Source organism: Nuphar pumila, chromosome 7, assembly GCF_984573655.1.
Source record: "Nuphar pumila chromosome 7, dmNupPumi1.hap1.1, whole genome shotgun sequence".
Lineage (NCBI taxonomy): Eukaryota > Viridiplantae > Streptophyta > Magnoliopsida > Nymphaeales > Nymphaeaceae > Nuphar > Nuphar pumila.
The window spans coordinates 101,869,072-101,888,387 of NC_143255.1; the positions used below are offsets into that span (position 1 = coordinate 101,869,072).

General features: G+C 39.9%; 1 protein-coding gene across 1 annotated transcript; it reads left to right on the forward strand.

The window, feature by feature from the left end:
• The first annotated feature begins 15,702 nt into the window (after positions 1-15,702).
• Positions 15,703-19,070, forward strand: LOC149832675 (uncharacterized). Its single transcript, XM_090013285.1, has 2 exons — positions 15,703-16,081; positions 19,039-19,070. The coding sequence occupies exons 1-2, from the start codon at positions 15,703-15,705 to the stop codon at positions 19,068-19,070; spliced, it is 411 nt and encodes a 136-aa protein (XP_089869411.1).
• Positions 19,071-19,316: the final 246 nt, after the last annotated feature.

Here is a 19,316-nt window from a genome sequence, read left to right on the forward strand (position 1 = left end):
AAATTCTCGTTGCATTCATAATATGAATAACTTTGGTCTTCTTTCGTGTCATGTGAAAATAGAACATAAACATAAGTGTGAGACATGCATTCAAACTAAGCTAACTAGACTCCTGTTTTCTAGTGTAGAAAAGAATTATAAATTGCTTGAATTAGTGCATTCTAATGTGTGTACGATGGATAATGTTTTGAGTCGTGGTGGCAATAGGTACTTTATTACCTTTATAGATGATTACTCAAAATTTTGTTATGTTTATTTGTTGAAACATAAATCTGAAGCATTTTCCAAATTTCTTCTTTATCTAGCTGAAGTACAAAATAGGTTTAAAACAAAGATTGTACATTTAAGAATAGATAGAGGAGGTGAATACTTAGGTGGAGAATTTGATAAATTATGTGAAGATAATGGTATTATCCATCAAACGTCAGCTCCTAGAACTCCTGAACAGAATGGAGTAGCAGAAAGGAAAAACAGAACACTTGTAGAAATGATGAATGCTATGCTTCTTAATACGGGTTTGCATTCCAACTTATGGGGAGAAGCTATACTTTCTGCTTGTTATATTCTTAATCGAGTTCCTTATTCCAAATCTGATAAATCACCTTATGAATTGTGTTTTGGTAAGAAACCTAATCTTAGTTATTTTCGTGTTTGGGGTTGTTTAGCATATGTTAAAATTCCAGAAAATAAAAGGAAGAAGGTTGGACCTAAAGCATTTAAATGTGCATTTGTTGGGTATGCTGAACATAGTAAAGCATATAGATTTTTGGACATTGTTAATGATGTTATTGTAGAATCTAGAGATGCATCTTTCATAGAACATAAAAATGCATTTGATTCTCTTCTTGATGGCAGCCGGATTATAGTAGATGAACTTCCTGTAAATGACATGATTGAATATTCTAATGAATGTGTTGATGAACCAGAAACTGAAGTTAGACTCAGTAAACGCATTAGAAAACCAACTAATTTTGGTTCTGACTTTTATACATTTCTAATTGAGAATGATCCTGTGTCTTTTCAAGAGGCTATGTCTTCTCAAAATGCTGCCTTTTGGAGAGAAGCTATTAATGATGAAATAGAATCAATTATGTCTAATAATGTTTGGAAATTAGTGGATTTACCTATTGGTTGCAAAACTATTGGCTGCAAATGGATTTTCAAAAAGAAATTAAAAGTTGATGGTACAATCGATAAATTTAAAGCACGTTTGGTTGCAAAAAGCTTTAAACAAAAAGAAGGTATTGATTATTTTGATACTTTTGCTCTTGTAACCAGAATATCTACTATTAGAATTCTGATTGACATGGATGTCATATATAAGCTTCAAATCCATCAAATGGACGTGAAAACGGCCTTTTTGAATGGAAAATTAGATGAAGAGATATATATGGAGCAACCTGAAGGTTTTGTAGTGCTAGGGCAAGAGCGCAAAGTTTGCAAACTTGAAAAATCCTTATATAGATTAAAGCAAGCCCCTAAGCAATGGCATGAAAAATTTGATAGTTCTCTGGTGCATAATGGTTTTAAAATTCATGATGCGGACAAATGTGTCTACAGTAAAGTAGATAGTGGCTCAATTATTATTATTTGTTTATATGTTGATGATATGCTTATTTTGGGTAACAATAGTGAATGCATAAATCAAACAAAAAGATTTTTATCTTCCTTGTTTTGTATGAAAGACTTGGGTGTTGCAGATGTTATTTTATGAATCAAAATAATAAGAAATAAAAATGGTATTATATTATGTCAATCACACTATATTGAGAAAATTCTTATAAAGTATGGATATCTTAATAGTTCACCAGCATGCACCCCATATGATCCAAATATGAAATTGACTCCTAATGATGGTGCTAGTGTTCAACAATTAAAATATGCCAGTGTTGTAGGTAGCCTTATGTATGCAATGAACTGCACAAGGCCTCACATTGCCTATGCAATGAGTAAAGTGTTTAGATACACTAATAATCCTGGTCATCAACACTGGAATGCAGTGAACAGGATTCTTAGATATCTAAAGCATACTTTAGACTATGGAATTCACTGTACCGAGTTTCCTGCTGTTATTGAAGGGTATAGTGATGCAAGTTGGAATACTGACTTTGAAGATTCCAAGTCTACGAGTGGTTGGGTTTTTACCCTTGGAGGAGGAGCAGTTGCATGGGGGTCTAAGAAACAGACCTGTATAACTCATTCTACAATGGAATCTGAGTTTATTGCTTTGGCATCTGCTTGTAGAGAAGCTGAATGGCTTAAGAATATGCTAGTGGATATTCCACTAGGTGAGAAGCCTATATCTGCTATTTCAATGTTTTGTGATAGCCAATCAGCTATATGTAAAGCAGGTAATATGAAATACAATGGGAAGTCTAGACATATTAGTCTAAGACACAGTTTTATAAGACAAATGATTGATGACAATATTATTTCATTGAAATATGTGAAGTCATGTCAAAATTTGGCAGACCCATTTACGAAAGGCCTTTCGAGAGATGTCATCAATAAAACATCGAGGGGAATGGGAATTAAGCCAATTAAGTCATCACCTAAGGATACCCAACCTAAAGCGTTGGAGATCCCACATGCATAGGTTCAATGGGAAACGAATTGGTGAATGACAGATATTGAGCATATTTATGTAAGCTCATTACTGATGTGTGCTCATGAGCTGTAACTAATATGAGGGTTGAGCTAATAGCTCTTAATGAGTTTGTAGGCCTTAAGGCTAAGGTGTGTGTTACAGTACACCTAGACAAACTCACCTATATGAGTGTAGAAATGTGAGCCGTTTCTTATGAGAATTGGCAATTCTCTAGAGCACTCATGAATCCAGGAAAGCACAAGGCTCTAAATGTGCCAACATGAAATCCACACAATCGAACTTTTGGAAACCGATGTATGATTGAAAACTCCGTTAACAATACAAGGAGCTAAGTTCAAGGTAAGTCCACTTAGCACCTTGGTTAATTTAGGTTTTCTTTCAAATAGTGGGGGTTCAAGTCATGCAGACACTCTCACTAATGCATAAGTTTCTATGCAAGCCAAATATATTTTAAAACTAGTGGGGGATTGTTAGGAAAGTTTTAAATTATTAATGGTTACTACCAAAAGTGTTTTGAAAAAGTTTAGTCCCATATCTAAGAGAGAAAAGTTTTCAAGAGGTTTAAATAGAGAGTTTGTAATCTATTCTTTACTTTGGTAAGCCTTGAGTATTTAGGTGGATTGCGGACGTTGCTGCGCATCGTGCAGCAACGGACGCGCCATTCGCGCACACGCGCGCACGCGCGCGTGCGTGCGCAAGGGCGCTTGAGGCACAATGTGGCGTTTTGATGGCGCACTTTGCACTTCGCACGCTCGCAGCGGTGCGAGGTGCATATGAGGCGCAAATATCCATTTTGATTTTTCGGTTTTGAGACATCTGGCCGTTTGAAAGGTTTTAATAGCATTTATATTGAGTTTAAGGCGCTTTGTGACTGTTGGACGGTTTTGGAGGCCTTTGATTGACAGTCAAAGGTGGGTGACCGTTTAGGTACCTTTCATCCTATTTTCAAACTGTCAGATTTATGGCATTTAATCTCATTTATCGCAAAACGTTTTGGCCTCTCTAAAAGGTTATAAATATCTTCTATTTTCGCCTTTTGAAGATCATCAGAATTTCTGACTCTCCATTTTTCTCCTTTCTTTCTTCTCGGTTTGGCTTGCAGAGTTCATGTGTGGGAGAGGTCATCTGTTCTTGCAAAGCAGTGACTCTCTTGAGGTTCAAGCCTAGTTGTATCATGGGAACTCAGTCGTAACAAAACCCTTTTTCGCATCTTCGGAATTTCCGGAGTGGGGCGATTGAAGTTCTAAAGATAGCGATCTTAAGAACGTGCCTCTAGGCTTGAATTCTCTTTTCTGAAATCCTGTTTTCACTAGGTTGGTATAACACTTTCTAGCTAGAAGTTAAAGATAGTCCGGTTACAAACTCATTTTTGAGAAATACCCAGTAGTGTTTGCAACCAAACCAATATATATATATATATATATATATATATATATATATGGAGCCTCAAAAATTTACAAAGATTTTACACCGTCTTTTTCAAACCTTATAAAAACTGACCCATGTCTCAGAGTGGAACGCTTAAAGAGTTGATCCCTATAAAATCAAGTACTTAGAGCACATTCTGTATGGTCTGAATTTATAAATAAAATAAAAAAAGTTGAAAAACCCATTTAGTACCTAACCTATGAGCAGCTACCAATCACTCATATATTGAGAAATTGGTAGTTGTTCACAAGGTGCTAAATGATACGTGCTAAATGTGTTTTTCTGCCTTTTTAGTGTTTTTTGTCAGTTTTTAACCTATAAATATGTTGGGCAAGGTCGATTTACGAAAAAATCACATCTGGATCATATATTTCTTTGAAAAAAATGATATTTGGAGCCTTGAAAATTTATAAAGATGTTGGACCGTTGATATTTTGAACCTTATAAAAACCCACCTATGTATTGGAATCGAACGCTTCAAGAGTTGATCCCTGTAAAATCAAGTACATATATCACATCTGTACAGCCAGAATTTATAAATAAATTAAAAAAAAGGCTGAAAACCCCATTTAGCACCTAACGTGTGAGCTGTTATCAATCACTCATATATAGAGAAATTGGTAGCTACTCACACGTTAAGTGTTAAATGATACGTGCAAAATGAGTTTTTCTGTTTTTTAGTAATTTCTTTACAGTTCCGACCCTATAAATGTGTTGGGCTGGGTAGATTTATGAGAAATCCATGCCTGGCCTATGTGTTTTGGATGAAAAAAATGGATATTTTGAGCCTCAAAAATTTACAAAGATTTTGGATCGTTGATTTTTTTTTTACCTTATAAAAACTCACCCATGTGTCAGAATCGAACACAGCAAGAGTTGATCCCTATAAAATCAAATACATAGATCACATATTTATTGTCAAAATTTAAAAATAAAATAAAAAAAGATTAAAAAGCCCATTTAGCATGCTCATTTAGCAGCTAACTTGTGAGCAGCTATCAATCACTCTTATATAGAGAAATTGGTGGCTGCTCACACGTTAGGTGCTAAATGATTCGTGCTAAATGGGTTTTTCATTCTTTTTTGTGTTCTTTTCACAGTTGATGAAAAAAATGATATTTGGCGCCTCAAAAATTTACAAAGATTTTTTGGACTATTGATTTTTTAAACCTTATAAAAACGCACCCATGTGTCATAATGGAGTGCTTCAAGAGTTGATCCCTATAAAATCAAGTACATAGATCACATCTGTACAGTCAAAACGGAAAAAACTAGTTTGCATCTAACGTGTGAGCAGCTACCAATCACTATATATATATATATATATATATATATATATATATATATATATATATATATATATATATATATAGAGAGAGAGAGAGAGAGAGAGAGAGAGAGAGGGGGGGGGGGATTTTCCAAATTAATGAAATGACAACGTTACTCTTGACATGCTTTTTCACTATCTTGAGGAATTAATAGTCCATGGCAAACCATAATGAATCTCTGTCGATAATGACACGTGTATCGCTGCCATAATGTCAAAAAGTCCAACAAGCTCCCCTTGTTTGTCATCTTTTCTGTTTTCCTGTGTGTGTTGGTGCTGCTGCTGCTATTGCTTCTTTTCACCAATCTGTATTATGATTCCCGATGATAGCATAATTTGATGAAATGGTGTTCTTGTTCAATTAGTTCTGATCGAAGAATGGTTCTGTTGTTGTTCAATTACAATTAGTTCTGGATTGGATGCCCAATCATCTTGGGCCTCTTTTAGCAACCCTTTAATTGTTGGATGCACGCACAATATGGGTTGGTTCTGCAGGATAGACAACACATATGGCTGATCTAGGAAGGAAGCTTGTATAATTTGAACCTGTTTTTCAGACATCTATATCTGCAGTCTTTGATGGCTAGAATACCAACATAAATATGGATAGGGCCATAAACCCCAGCTTGCTAATCCAATCTCAACTCTGTGTGCGTGAGAGAGAGAGAGAGAGAGAATTTTGTGTGATCTTTCTACGTCAACTGTGTTGTGTTCGACAGGACTGGGACGCTTACAAGGGAAAGCCCACTTTTGTGAGCACAGGGCCTCTGAGAAATATGATTCTTGGAGATTTTTATGAACTGGTGGCTGTTATGTCATGATCTATGTGCAATTGCAACCATACATACGTGCGTACGTCTGCTATACAAGCCGAACCCAAACACTACATTGCTGAAAACTAGCCAAGCCCGAACACCACGTGGCTCGAAACTAGCTGAGCCCGAACCGGCCCAGTTCGATTCGTTCAGCTGGTTTACCGGCCCTACAAGCAGCTGTATTGGAATTAATGCACAGGTGGGGCTATAAGCAAAACCTAGCTTGACCATGCAAAATAATTGCTTTATCAGTCTAAGTGGGGACCTTTTTTTAATTTTTTTGACTGTATCAACTTTTTAGTTCCCGTCAACACTAGATGTGATGTTCCACGTAAGAGATACATTCTCACTAACGTGGTCTCCACAAACGTCTCTATTACATTAATATTGGCTTAAATGTACCATATTTTAAAAATATCACTTTCTTTTATATGGACTAAGCTCAGCTTGACCATTCAAAATAATTGCCATAGCAGCTCAAAGTGGGTCATTTTCTTTTCCTTTTTTTTTGACTGTTTCAACATTCTAGTTCCTATCGACCCAAAATGTGAGGTTCCATAACAGATATGTACATCGCTGACTAGGTCTCAGGACGTGAACAAGTCATGGAGTTTTCCTGTCCATAACTGCAAAGGCCTGCAATATCCTCCCATCGCAAAGGCATCCTTTTTAACTTTCCCTTCTCCTCCATATCAAAGCTCTCATTGTCAGACGGTGAGCTACTTCTAGTCTGCCCCCGGGTCATCCAGTGGTTAGAGTGGTGCTTCGTAAGACTGTGGAATCCTGACTTACCTAGAATCGATTCTCCTTGGGATCATACCAGTGGCTTGCCTAGTGGTGTTATTTTGCGGGCTAGTGGACTCACTCAGGGTCTACTATCAAGGAAGAGAGGCCAACCTCTGCTGGGTTCTTGGTTATCAAGAAACTGGAGAGAGAGAGAGAGTTGCAGTCACCACTTTAACTAATCATGGCAGCTTCTCTTCGCCATGAATGCCATGGTCACCCACTACAACTCATCTTGATAATAGAAATCAACAGGGATGCAGCATGGTGATGTGCTTGCAGCCTCCCATTCACATCAAACAACTTGTTCGATTGACGTTGGTGCAGTTACTTCTTCCATTGCTTCTAATTCATATGGCCTGATATGAAATTTTGTTTAAATCAATAATTGGTTCTTCAATGACTTTAAAAAAAAAAAAATCACTGTCTTACAGTGAGATGACACATCGAATATTCTTAGCCACTCGCGATTTCAAAAGTAACATGCTAAGTTTATTTGATACATCTCACGTCTCTTAAACATCTTTCTAAGCGCTCCCACTTTTCATAGACAACCTTTACCGCGGTTGTTATATTTTCTGTATGAGTAGATGATTAATTGTTCTATACGAGATTTATATCAAAAAGATAAATGTAAAACCCTTTATTATTTAACTTTTCTAAGGTCATTATCATTTCACTTTAGTGAAAACAATAATACTTCAAGTTGTTTTGCCTCATCAATTCTTAAAGAATTGACTTCAATCGGTGTAACTAGTAGATCATGTAACTAGAAATAATTCGGTATTGTACATTTAGGTACAAACATGCTTCATGGGTTAGTATACACATCTACTATTACACTCTGTATGAATTTGAAATACAATGACCTACATTTGGATAGAATCATTATTTCATAAAGTCACACACAATCATAATATTGAATCTTAACACAATTCAAAGAATCTTTAATCAGCACAACTCAAATCACTTTGGTGATTGTATGAGTTAGTTAGTCGAAATCTTTAAACACAAACATATTTATATTATGGATCATACTCATGCACACATGATAATGCATGTATATTCATGACAAAATATGTATTATATCATGAAAAGCACAAATTCATACTTTAATTTATATGCATAAATAAATTTTGATAAAAATATATCATAATTCATGGTTAAATGTCATGCATAACTTAAATAACAGAAAATGCATGTATGAGACATGCAAAAGTCATGCTTTCAAGATAATAAATACTTATAAAGCATAAGAAAATGACAAAAATATGCTCTTACAGGTAATACCCACAGTCCCTATGCTGGAACCAGTCAAAAAGTACTTTAAATCGGTCTAAAATGACCTGATCCAACTCGAGACTTGATCCAAATAGGAACCTGGTCAGATTTGAATCTTTGACCCGATCCTGATCCAAAAGGATCTAGGTTAAATCTAGATTATCGAACTGATCCAGATCCAAACCCAATCTAAAATGACTCGGGTTGAATCTAGATCCTCAACCCGATCCAAACCCAGACCCAATCCAAAATGATTCGGGTCGGATTCAAATCCTCAACCCGATTAAGACCCAAACCCAATCCAAAAAAGATCTAGGTAGGATTTTGTCCAGATCAGGTCAGACCCAGACCTAGAACACCAAATGGGTTCAGGTTTGGATTGGTGCTTGGGATTAGGTCCAAACCCGATCCGCCCGAACTGGGTCAGATTGGGCGATGGCGTTAGATTTTAAACTGAAGGCCTTTGGTTTATGTAGAAACTGAATGCCACATGTGTTCGATTTCTCAAACCACACTGCCCTGGACCATCAACGTTCTTCTCTGTCATTTTCACTATGGCAGCTACCGGTTTGTATTTTTTTTTTTTACATTCCGGTTTACACCAACATTGAGTTATGGGACCACACTTCGCATTCGCTGCGCGCGTGACTGCATCGGCATTCTTGCAACACTCAATGAAAATTGTATCGACGAACCTCTCCCTCATCAGACTCCCGTTCAATTTTGCAATTGCAACCATACATATGTGTGTATGTCTGCTATACAAGCCAAGTCCTAACACTACATGGCTGGTGTAACACCCCGATCTGGGACCTCAGGAGTCTGAGTTCGGTTGGTATTACTTCCCAAAGGGAAGAGTGCAAAGCTTACACAGTGAAAACGTGGCTAAAGAAAAACTTTTCATTTTATTGCATAATAAAACTTTTTCTTACATTGGTCATCATTCATAACAGAAGAAAAGCAATTACATCATTTTCAATGACAAGGAAAGTAAAAATATACCATTGTTTTGCTGAATACTGAAAAAGAACTGCTCACAAGCGACTGATCTAATGCCTGGAACCTACAGTTGTAATTAAACAAAAATGGGGGTGAGTCTACAACCCAGTAAGAAATAATCATAAGTAAATAAACAACAATTTACAACTGTAGTGGGCTCTAAGCCCCTAGTCTTATTTTAATTCTCGAAACACCACACATGTTTGTATATTTTAATTTCCCCTATTATCATTCTCAAATACTCTCTTTCACACAACTATCACTAGGTTGGCTATACCGGTAATAGTCATCTATGGGCGTAGCAACCCTGTAGAACACCCCAATTCTACATGTTGGTCAGACAATGAACCATACACTCCCAGTGGTCCCCAGACCACCAGGCACTGCAGTGAACCACCACGGGGACCCCACCGGTAGCTAGCTGGGAGGTCAAGCTCTCAATCTCGGCATGATTCATGCTACATCCTAAACGTGATGGTTATCAACCATTCATGATCCTCTAGAGTCCCAAACCAGTGTGAGTGAAATCCTAAGTCATAACTAAGTTCACACATTGAACAATATTCTCACATCCAAAGTTCACTCGTTCTCTCACAAGTGGTGTCATGACTAATCCCAACAATCTCATTAATCTCATAGTGACATTAGGACTCACACCTCTCTCACTTAGCATGCAATGATGTAGTGTCTTTTCATCGTTAAATCACAGGCGGCCCACTCTCCATGGTGGCTGCACTCTGGTCGCGAACCAGGTAGCCCTTGCCACAGGTCGCCACTTTCGGGATTTAAGGGGTCATGCATGCTGATCTCAAAGTATCTATTCACACGTGAATAGATTAAATGGGACTCTAAACTAAGCATAGTCTCATCACAATGCATGATATTTAGCAATCATATAAACATGCAATCACAATTCGAATTTCTTTTCATCATGCATGACATATCAAAACTAACTTGCATATCACATCAACATGTATATAACTCAACTTTAAATGTCAAGCATGGATTTTATGCATGTCATGGTCTCTCAAAACTATCATGCGAATCAATAACAACATAAGAACAACCAACGTAAAAATGTTTATTTACATCTAAGATTACTTATAATATCCCTTACCTCAAGTGTTGACTCTATGCTCTCTCCGAAATCGAGCCTCACGAAGCTCTAACATTAGGATCTGGTCATTAAGGTAATATACTTTAATCAATTCACAAACTTATTACTAAAATTACCAAAATACCCTTCTCGAATCTTATTTAAGAAACCACAGTTTCTACATTTCTAGTTTGACTGAATTTTTTAAACTATTGGATTTCCCTCTCTAATACGAATCCAACGCATCAAATTTCACTCGATTCCGAGTTCGGAGTGCGAAGATATATCCATTTTACTGAAATGGATCCAAATGGATCTCTTGGTACATTTCGGATTTCGGGCCACTTCGAGACTACTTTCTGATCCAATTCTGATCTGGATCCAAACCCTATCTGTTTGGATTCAGATCCTTTTATAACTGGATCCAAAACTGCTTGACTGGATCCAGAAAGTCTGACTGGATCCAGAATATTCTAACTGGATCCAGAACAGGATCCATGCTCTCTTACTGGATCCAGGACTGTCAGACTGGATCTGAATCTGTCTGGACCCAGAGCATTCAGACTGGATCTGAATCTGTCTGGACCCAGAGCATTCAGACTGGATCCAGACCTGCCTGACTGGATCCGGGACAGTCTGACTGGATCCAGTTCTGATTGTTTGGGTCTAGACCCGAGACAGATCCAATTGGATTCAGAACCGTCCCAATCCAATCAGACCCGATTTGGATCAAACCGGTTCGATCCAACCCAACACGGTCTTAACCGGTTTCCCCCAAACCGGTTTGGGTCTGAACGAGTTCACCCAACCTAGTTTGGGTCTGAACCGGTTCAACCAAACTGGTTTGGGTCTGAACCGGTTTGACCCGAACCAGTCCACCCAATAGATTTGGGTCTAAACCGGTTCAAACAAACTGGTTTGGGTCTGAACCGGTTCGACCCAAACCGGTCCACCCAACAGATTTGGGTCTGAACCGGTTCACCCAAACTGGGTTGGGTCTGAACCGGTTCGACCCGAACCGGTCCACCCAACTGGTTTGGGTCTGAACCGGTTCGACCCGAACCGGTCCACCCAACTGGTTTGGGTCTGAACCGGTTCGACCCGAACTGGTCCACCCAACTGGTTTGGGTCTGACCCGGTTCGACCCGAACCGGTCCATCCAAACTGGTTTGGGTCTGAACCGGTTCGACTCGAACCAGTTCACCCAAATTATTATTATTATTATTTTTTTTTTTTTAGAACTCGGTCTGGGCACGACCCAGACCGGTGGGCTCGGTCTGGGTCGCACCCAGACCGACCCGGTTCGATCCGACCTGGACCGAACCGGTCCCCCCTATTAAAACAGTGGAAGGGGCTGAGCCCCTTCCAATCTCAGGTGCAGGGGGGTCGGCCCCTGCCAACCCTCCCTCTGCATCCCAACGCCTGGGCCGGTCTCCGGGGCCGGCCATCGGTGTTGGCCGGCCGTCGGAGCCGGCCGACCCCCCCCCCCCTTTTCCTCTTTCTCTGTAATTTTTTTTTTCTTAAACCGTAACTCGCCGGCTGCAATGGCTGTCGGCCCTCTGAGCTCTTAACAGAAAATGAAGAACGAAGAAGGAGATGGGAGAAGGGCTTACCTCGCTGCCGTCGCCGGTAAGTCTCTCCTCTCTCTCTCTCTCTCTCTCTCTCTCTCTCTCTCTCTCTCTCTCTCTCTCTCTCTCTCTGTGCAGGGTGCGGAAAAGGGGAGCCTGCGTGAGGGTTTTTATAACCCTCACGCAGGGTGGGGGCTGAGGATAACCTCGCCTCCCCTTTCCGCGGATTATGGGGGGTGAGGTTTATCCTCACCCCCACTCGTTACGCGGTTTCCCCCTTTGGGGGGAAACCGCAATTTTTTGTTTTTTGTTTTTAAAAAAACTTAATGTTTATCCCCTCCGGCGACTATGCCAGAGGGGATTTTACAATTCTACCCCCCTTAAAAGAAGATTCGTCCCGAATCTTACCTGGAAACAATTATGGAAAATGATCGCGGATATCGGATTCACGCTCTCAAGTAGCCTCCTTATTGTTGTGATGACTCCATTTGACCAACACCAGAGATAACTCCTTGTTTCTGAGCTTTTGCACTTTCGTGTCCAGGATTTCGATGGGTTTTTCTCTCATACTCATATCATCTTGCAAATCTAATACAGTCTCGACTGTATCTAATATATGGGAGGGATCTGGCACGTACTTCCGCAACATGGAGACATGGAACACGTTATGAATTCGAGATAAGGAAGGTGGTAGAGCTAACCGGAATGATGCCTGACCAACCTTCGCCAGTATCTCAAATGGTCCAATATATCTGGGATTCAACTTTCCCCTTCGACCAAAACGCATTACTCCCTTAAACGGAGATATCTTTAAAAACACGTGATCACCTTGCACAAATTCCAACTCTCGACGGCTTTTATCTGCATAACTCTTCTGTCGACTTTGTGATGTGAGAAGACGCTCTCGAATGAATCTCACTTGATCTGCCATTCGCTGAACCATCTTTGGTCCTAACAAACTCCTTTCTCTGACTTTATCCCAACACAATGGAGTTCGACATCGTCGACCATACAATGCATCAAATGGAGCCATGCTTATACTTGCTTGGAAGTTGTTGTTGTAGGCAAACTCCATTAACGGCAAAATATCATTCCACGAGTCGCTATACTCCAAACTACATGCCCGGAGCATGTCCTCAAGGGTCTGAATGGTTCGCTCTGACTGACCATCTGACTGAGGGTGAAAAGTCGTACTCATTTTTAATTGCGTCCCCATAGCTTCTTGAAAACTTTGCCAAAATCGTGATGTGAACTTTGAGTCTCTATCTGAAACAATTGAATCAGGTACTCCATGAAGTCTCACAATCTCTCTAATAAACAATTGAGCCAATTGGTCACACGAGTGAGTTGTCTTACAAACTAAAAAGTGAGCTGACTTAGTTAGCCTGTCGACAATCACCCATACAGAATCCATCCCATTCTTCGTCTTAGGAAGCCCCGAAATGAAGTCCATAGATATATCCGCCCACTTCCATTCGGGTATGGGAAGTGGTTGCAAAAGGCCACCTGGTCTTTGGTGCTCAATCTTCACCTGCTGACATACTAGACATTTGCTTACAAACTCAGCAATGTCTCTCTTCATACCACTCCACCAAAACGCATCTTTCAGATCTCGGTACATTTTGGTGCTACCGGGATGGATGGCATATCTAGAATGATGTGCCTCTTCCATTAACACATTTCTAAGTTGATCATCCTTGGGAATGCACACTCTCTGACGAAATCTAATAAGTCCTTGATCATCAATTTTGAATTCCGATTCTACATTTTCTGAAATCTTCTTTCTTACTTGCATCATATCTAGGTCTATGGGTTGCTTTTCCTTAATCTGATCCCACAATTCTGACTTCAATGTGGTCTGTACAAATAATAATCGACCTGGTAAGCATTGAGCTTCTGCCTTCTGATGAGCCATCGAGGAAAATAACTCTCAATCTGCAAGTCTAGCTAGAGCTCCTGCCATTCTGCTAAGAGCATCAGCGACTACATTCGCCTTACCCGGATGGTATTTTAGCTCGAAATCATAATCTTTCAGAAATTCCAACAATCTCCTTTGCCTCAAATTCAAATCTTTCTGAGAAAACAGATACTTAAGGCTTTGATGGTCGGTAAAGACCTCAAATTGCTCGCCATAGAGGTAGTGCCTCCATATCTTAAGGGCAAAAATCACCGCTGCTAACTCCAGATCATGCGTCGGATAGTTGACTTCATGTGTTTTGAGCTGCAGAGATGCATAAGCTATCACTTTTCCGTGTTGCATCAGAACACAACCCAATCCTTTGTTTGAGGCAACACTATAAATAGTGAAACCTCCAGATCCAGAAGGTAAGACCAACACTAGAGCAGTGGTCAAACGCTTCTTGATCTCCTGAAAACTTTGCTCACATTTCTCATTCCATTCGAACTTTACATCTTTCTTTGTAAGCTTCGTCATTGGAGCCGCCAACAACGAAAATCCTTCAATGAATCTCCGATAGTACCCAGCTAATCCCAAAAAGCTGCAAATCTCAGTAGGATTCTTGGGTCTTGACCAATTGGTGACTGCTTCAATCTTTGCAGGGTCTACCATAATCCCGTCTTTAGAAACAATCTGTCCAAGAAAGGACACTTGTTCTAACCAAAAAGCACACTTAGAGAATTTGGCATAGAGCTTATGTTCTCTAAGTGTCTGCAGGACTATCCTCAGATGCTCTTCATGTTGCTCCTTCGAGGTAGAGTATATGAGGATGTCATCAACAAATACGACAACGAATTTGTCCAAATAAGGTTTGAACACTCTATTCATCTAAGAATAAATACCCTTTGCCGAGAATTGACGATTTGTTCGATCAACTGCAAGGAGCGGCATGCTTCTCAAAGTTGGATTTGAGATCAGGTTATCATCAATTGAGAATTAAGAAGAAAGATGTGGCCAAGACAGCATTCAGATCAAGATATGGCCATTATGAATTTATGGTCTTGCCTTTTGGTCTGACCAACGCACCAGCTGCCTTCATGGATATGATGAATAGAGTGTTCAGACCTTATTTGGACAAGTTCGTTGTAGTATTTGTTGATGACATCCTCATATACTCTACCTCGAAGGAGCAACATGAAGAGCATCTGAGGATAGTCCTGCAGACACTTAGAGAACATAAGCTCTATGCCAAATTCTCTAAGTGTGCTTTTTGGTTAGAACAAGTGTCCTTTCTTGGACAGATTGTTTCTAAAGACGGGATTATGGTAGACCCTGCAAATATTGAAGCAGTCACCAATTGGCTCAATTGTTTATTAGAGAGATTGTGAGACTTCATGGAGTACCTGATTCAATTGTTTCAGATAGAGACTCGAAGTTCACATCACGATTTTGGCAAAGTTTTCAAGAAGCTATGGGGACGCAATTAAAAATGAGTACAGCTTTTCACCCTTAGTCAGATGGTCAGTCAGAGCGAACCATTCAGACCCTTGAGGACATGCTCCGGGCATGTAGTTTGGAGTATAGCGACTCGTGGAATGATATTTTGCCATTAATGGAGTTTGCCTGCAACAATAGCTTCCAAGCAAGTATAGGCATGGCTCCATTTGAGGCATTGTATGGTCGACGATGTCGAACTCTATTGTGTTGGGATGAAGTCGGAGAAAGGAGTTTGTTAGGACCAGAGATGGTCCAGCGAATGGCAGATCAAGTGAGATTCATTCGAGAGCGTCTTCTCACAGCACAAAGTCAACAGAAGAGTTATGCAGATAAAAGACGTCGAGAGTTGGAATTTGTGTAAGGTGATCACGTGTTTTTAAAGATATCTTCGTTTAAGGGAGTAATGCGTTTTGGTCGAAGGGGAAAGTTGAATCCCAGATATATTGGACCATTTGAGATACTGGCGAAGGTTGGTCAGGCAGCATACCGGTTAGCTCTACCACCTTCCTTATCTCGAATTCATAACGTGTTCCATGTCTCCATATTGCGGAAGTACGTGCCAGATCCCTCCCATATATTAGATACAGTCGAGACTGTATTAGATTTGCAAGATGATCTGAGTATGAGAGAAAAATACATCGAAATCCTGGACACGAAAGTGCAAAAGCTCAGAAACAAGGAGTTATCTCTGGTGTTGGTCAAATGCAGTCATCACAACAATAAGGAGGCTACTTGGGAGCGTGAATCCGATATCCGCGATCATTTTTCACAATTGTTTCCAGGTAAGATTCGAGACGAATCTTCTTTTAAGGGGGGTAGAATTATAAAAAACCCTCCGGCATAGTCGCCAGAGGGGATAAACATTAAGTTTTTTTAAAAACAAAAAACAAAAAATTGCGGTTTCCCCCCAAAGGGGGAAACCGCGTAACGAGTGGGGGTGAGGATAAACCTCACCCCCCATAATCCGCAGAAAGGGGGGGCGAGGTTATCCTCAGCCCCCACCCTGTGTGAGGGTTATAAAAACCCTCACGCAGGCTCCCCTTTTCCGCACCCTGCACAGAGAGAAAGGAGAGACTTACCGGCGACGGCGACGGCGGCGATGGCGACGGCGGCGACGGCGACGGCGGCAAGGTAAGCCCTTCCCCCATCTCCTTCTTCGTTCTTCGTTTTCTGTTAAGAGCTCAGAGGGCCGGCAGCCATGGCTGTCGGCGAGTTATGTTTTAAGAAAAAAAATTACAGAGAAAGAGGGAAAAGGGGGGGGGGGGGGGGGGGGTCGGCCGGCCGACACCGATGGCCGGCCCCGGAGACCGGCCCAGGCGTTGGGATGCAGAGGGAGGGTTGGCAGGGGCCGACCCCCCTGCACCTGAGATCGGAAGGGGCTCAGCCCCTTCCGCTGTTTTAATAGGGGGGACCGGTTCGGTCCAGGTCGGTCTGGGTGCGACCCAGACCGAGCCCACCGGTCTGGGTCCCGCCCAGATCGAGTTCTTAAAAAAAAATAATAAAAAAAATAATTTGGGTGAACTGGTACGGGTCGAACCGGTTCAGACCCAAACCGGTTTGGATGGACCGGTGTGAACACCCCAAATTTTCCAAAATCTTTTAAATATTCTCTTCTTGCCCCTAAATTCATTTTTGAGCAATTGAGTCTCTTTTAAATCTAAATTCCAATATATTTCTCAAGTTTTATTGAAATTAAGTTCATTTCATATGTTTAAATTGATTTCGAATCTGGATCCATTGTCCAGATCCAAATCTGAGTCTCCTTGTTCAAATTTTAAATTAAAATTATAGAAAATACCAAAAATAGCCTTTAAATAGCTCGAACAGTCCATTCGACGTCCATTTGGATCCATCACATTTTATTTCTCGATTCGAGTGTCAAAACTTGAACATTTTCTCAAAACATGGGTTCAAAACCTATTCTTCTGAAGGAATTTCCCCGAAATGGTCGAAAATTCTCAGAAAAATACTTTTGTAAATATTTCTCAGAAAAATACAAAAAAATAGTATTTAGAATTTAGTTTTCTTTTAAAAATCTTAGTTTTATACTACGAAAATACAAAAAATAAAATGGAAAAGCAATATAAAAATCAAAAATTGAGGAAAAGCAAATGGTTTTAACTTGAAAATAGAATTTTTTTGCCAAAAACCTCATTTTGAGCCATTTTACAAAAATCCTAAAAGGAAGAAATCCTTCTTTTGGAAATTTGAGAAAGAGGAAACGGCCATCTCCCGCACGCTCTTCCCTCTCACTCTTACCCTCCATCTCCAACCGAACCTCCCATGGACCCTTGATCTCCAACAACTCAAGTCGGCTTCTTCTTTAAGAAGGGGTCGCCTGTGCCTCTTCAGGGGATCCCGGCTTCACCTTCTTATCCTCTTCATTACGATCCATCTTTTGCCCCTCCATTTTCACAATCACATCTTCTCCTTCCTCCTTCAGGGTGTCTGCAAGGTTCAGAGTTGCCATCGAATCCTCCTTCATGGTGCTTCTTCCTCAGAATTTCTGCAACTACAAAGTACCAACAATCGGCTTCTCAACAATCATACCACTCTCCCCCTTTTGCAAATCGATCTCCTCCTCTGGGTCTTCTTCTCTCTCAGTTAAAAAGAAGTTGATCCCCTACAGCACAGGTAAGTGGCCATCTCCTTTCTCCTCTTTAGATTTTTGTATGATGCTCTCTTCAATATCTACTGTATTCCATTCTTTGTTGATCATCTCGTATGATTTCTTACTTGTGTTGTGTATTTTATTTTTATTTTATATATCTTGATTTATCGATTTGCGTTGGGTGGGGTTTTCTCTTTTGATATGTTATTTCCTTTAGTTTCTGTCGGTTAAATCTTGTTAAACATGATGGCATTCTTCGTTTTCGTTCTGTCAAGAGGTACCACAGGTGGGATCGGCCTGCATATAGCAGGACCGATCCACCTGCTACCACATCAATAGAACCATCGTGTTCTGATATATTACCCTTTTTCCATGATTTGTTTATCTGAATTTCTTTCTATTATGAAGATTTAAACCCCTATTCATGACCATTCTTCTTATCCTTTGATTTTCCATTTCCTGTTTTGATTATCATTTTATTATTTTCTTGTTAGTGTTATTGATTTTCTGTTTACATTTTTATTTATTTATCACAATCGATTCCTATATCATATCTTATACGTCTTTATGGATACATCTGATTTAAAGGCATGTTCTCTGTTTTACATTTCCCCCATCAAATCTGGTTGTTTATCATATCGGTTGTTTATCCTGTCCATACTCGTCTGTTTGAAGAAGTCTAGTAAGCACCAAATCTTGCTCTGAAGTACCTGATAAATTGGTTGTTCGAAGCATCCACACTGTACACCCCTGTGAGAGATGTGTCACAGTATTACAGAATCAGAACTTAAGATGGTATGGATTAGCCCACCCAAAAGTGTATATTCTCTGACAGAGTTTGGAAGTTATTCTGCCATATGAACATCAGTCCCATTTCCACTTCAACCCACTTGAGACTCTTAAATTGATGTTTGGAAAATTTTTCTTTTTGACGGAATGAAGCACTAAAGCACAATTAGAATTCTTAGTTCTGTTCCAGCAATGTCAAAATATCCACATAATTGTCTGGCTCATCATTATCCTGGCTTTCACCAGCACATGATTCTGGTTTATTTTCACCATCAACCAAGGCCACATGTTGAACTATATTTCCAGGGATAAACAGATTTTCTTCTGAATGTAATGCAGGAAAACTTGTTGTGGCAGCTGTTGTAGCTTAGCTCTCATCCTTGAGAACATTGAAACTTGAATTAGTGGCAAGCCTCACATCTTCAATCTTCTCATCCCAAGTAACAGCTGGTAACTCGGAGATGCTTTTCCTGTTGGATAATTCACACAGAAATTTGATTTCCATATCTGATTTAGCTTGATCATGAGAAATAACAGAGATCCCTACATTAATGCCCTGTGTGTTTGAAACTGAAGTAGCTAATGCACCTGTTTTTACTTTTCCATATCCAAATGAC

What these genes read in the sequence shown, in the direction of transcription:
- LOC149832675 (XM_090013285.1), top strand. Translation starts at nt 15,703, where the DNA reads ATGCGTTTTGGTCGAAGGGGAAAGTTGAATCCCAGATATATTGGACCA. An exon ending in TTTTTCACAATTGTTTCCAG is followed by an intron (nt 16,082 to 19,038) that starts GTAAGATTCGAG and finishes AATGTAATGCAG; the next exon opens with GAAAACTTGTTGTGGCAGCT.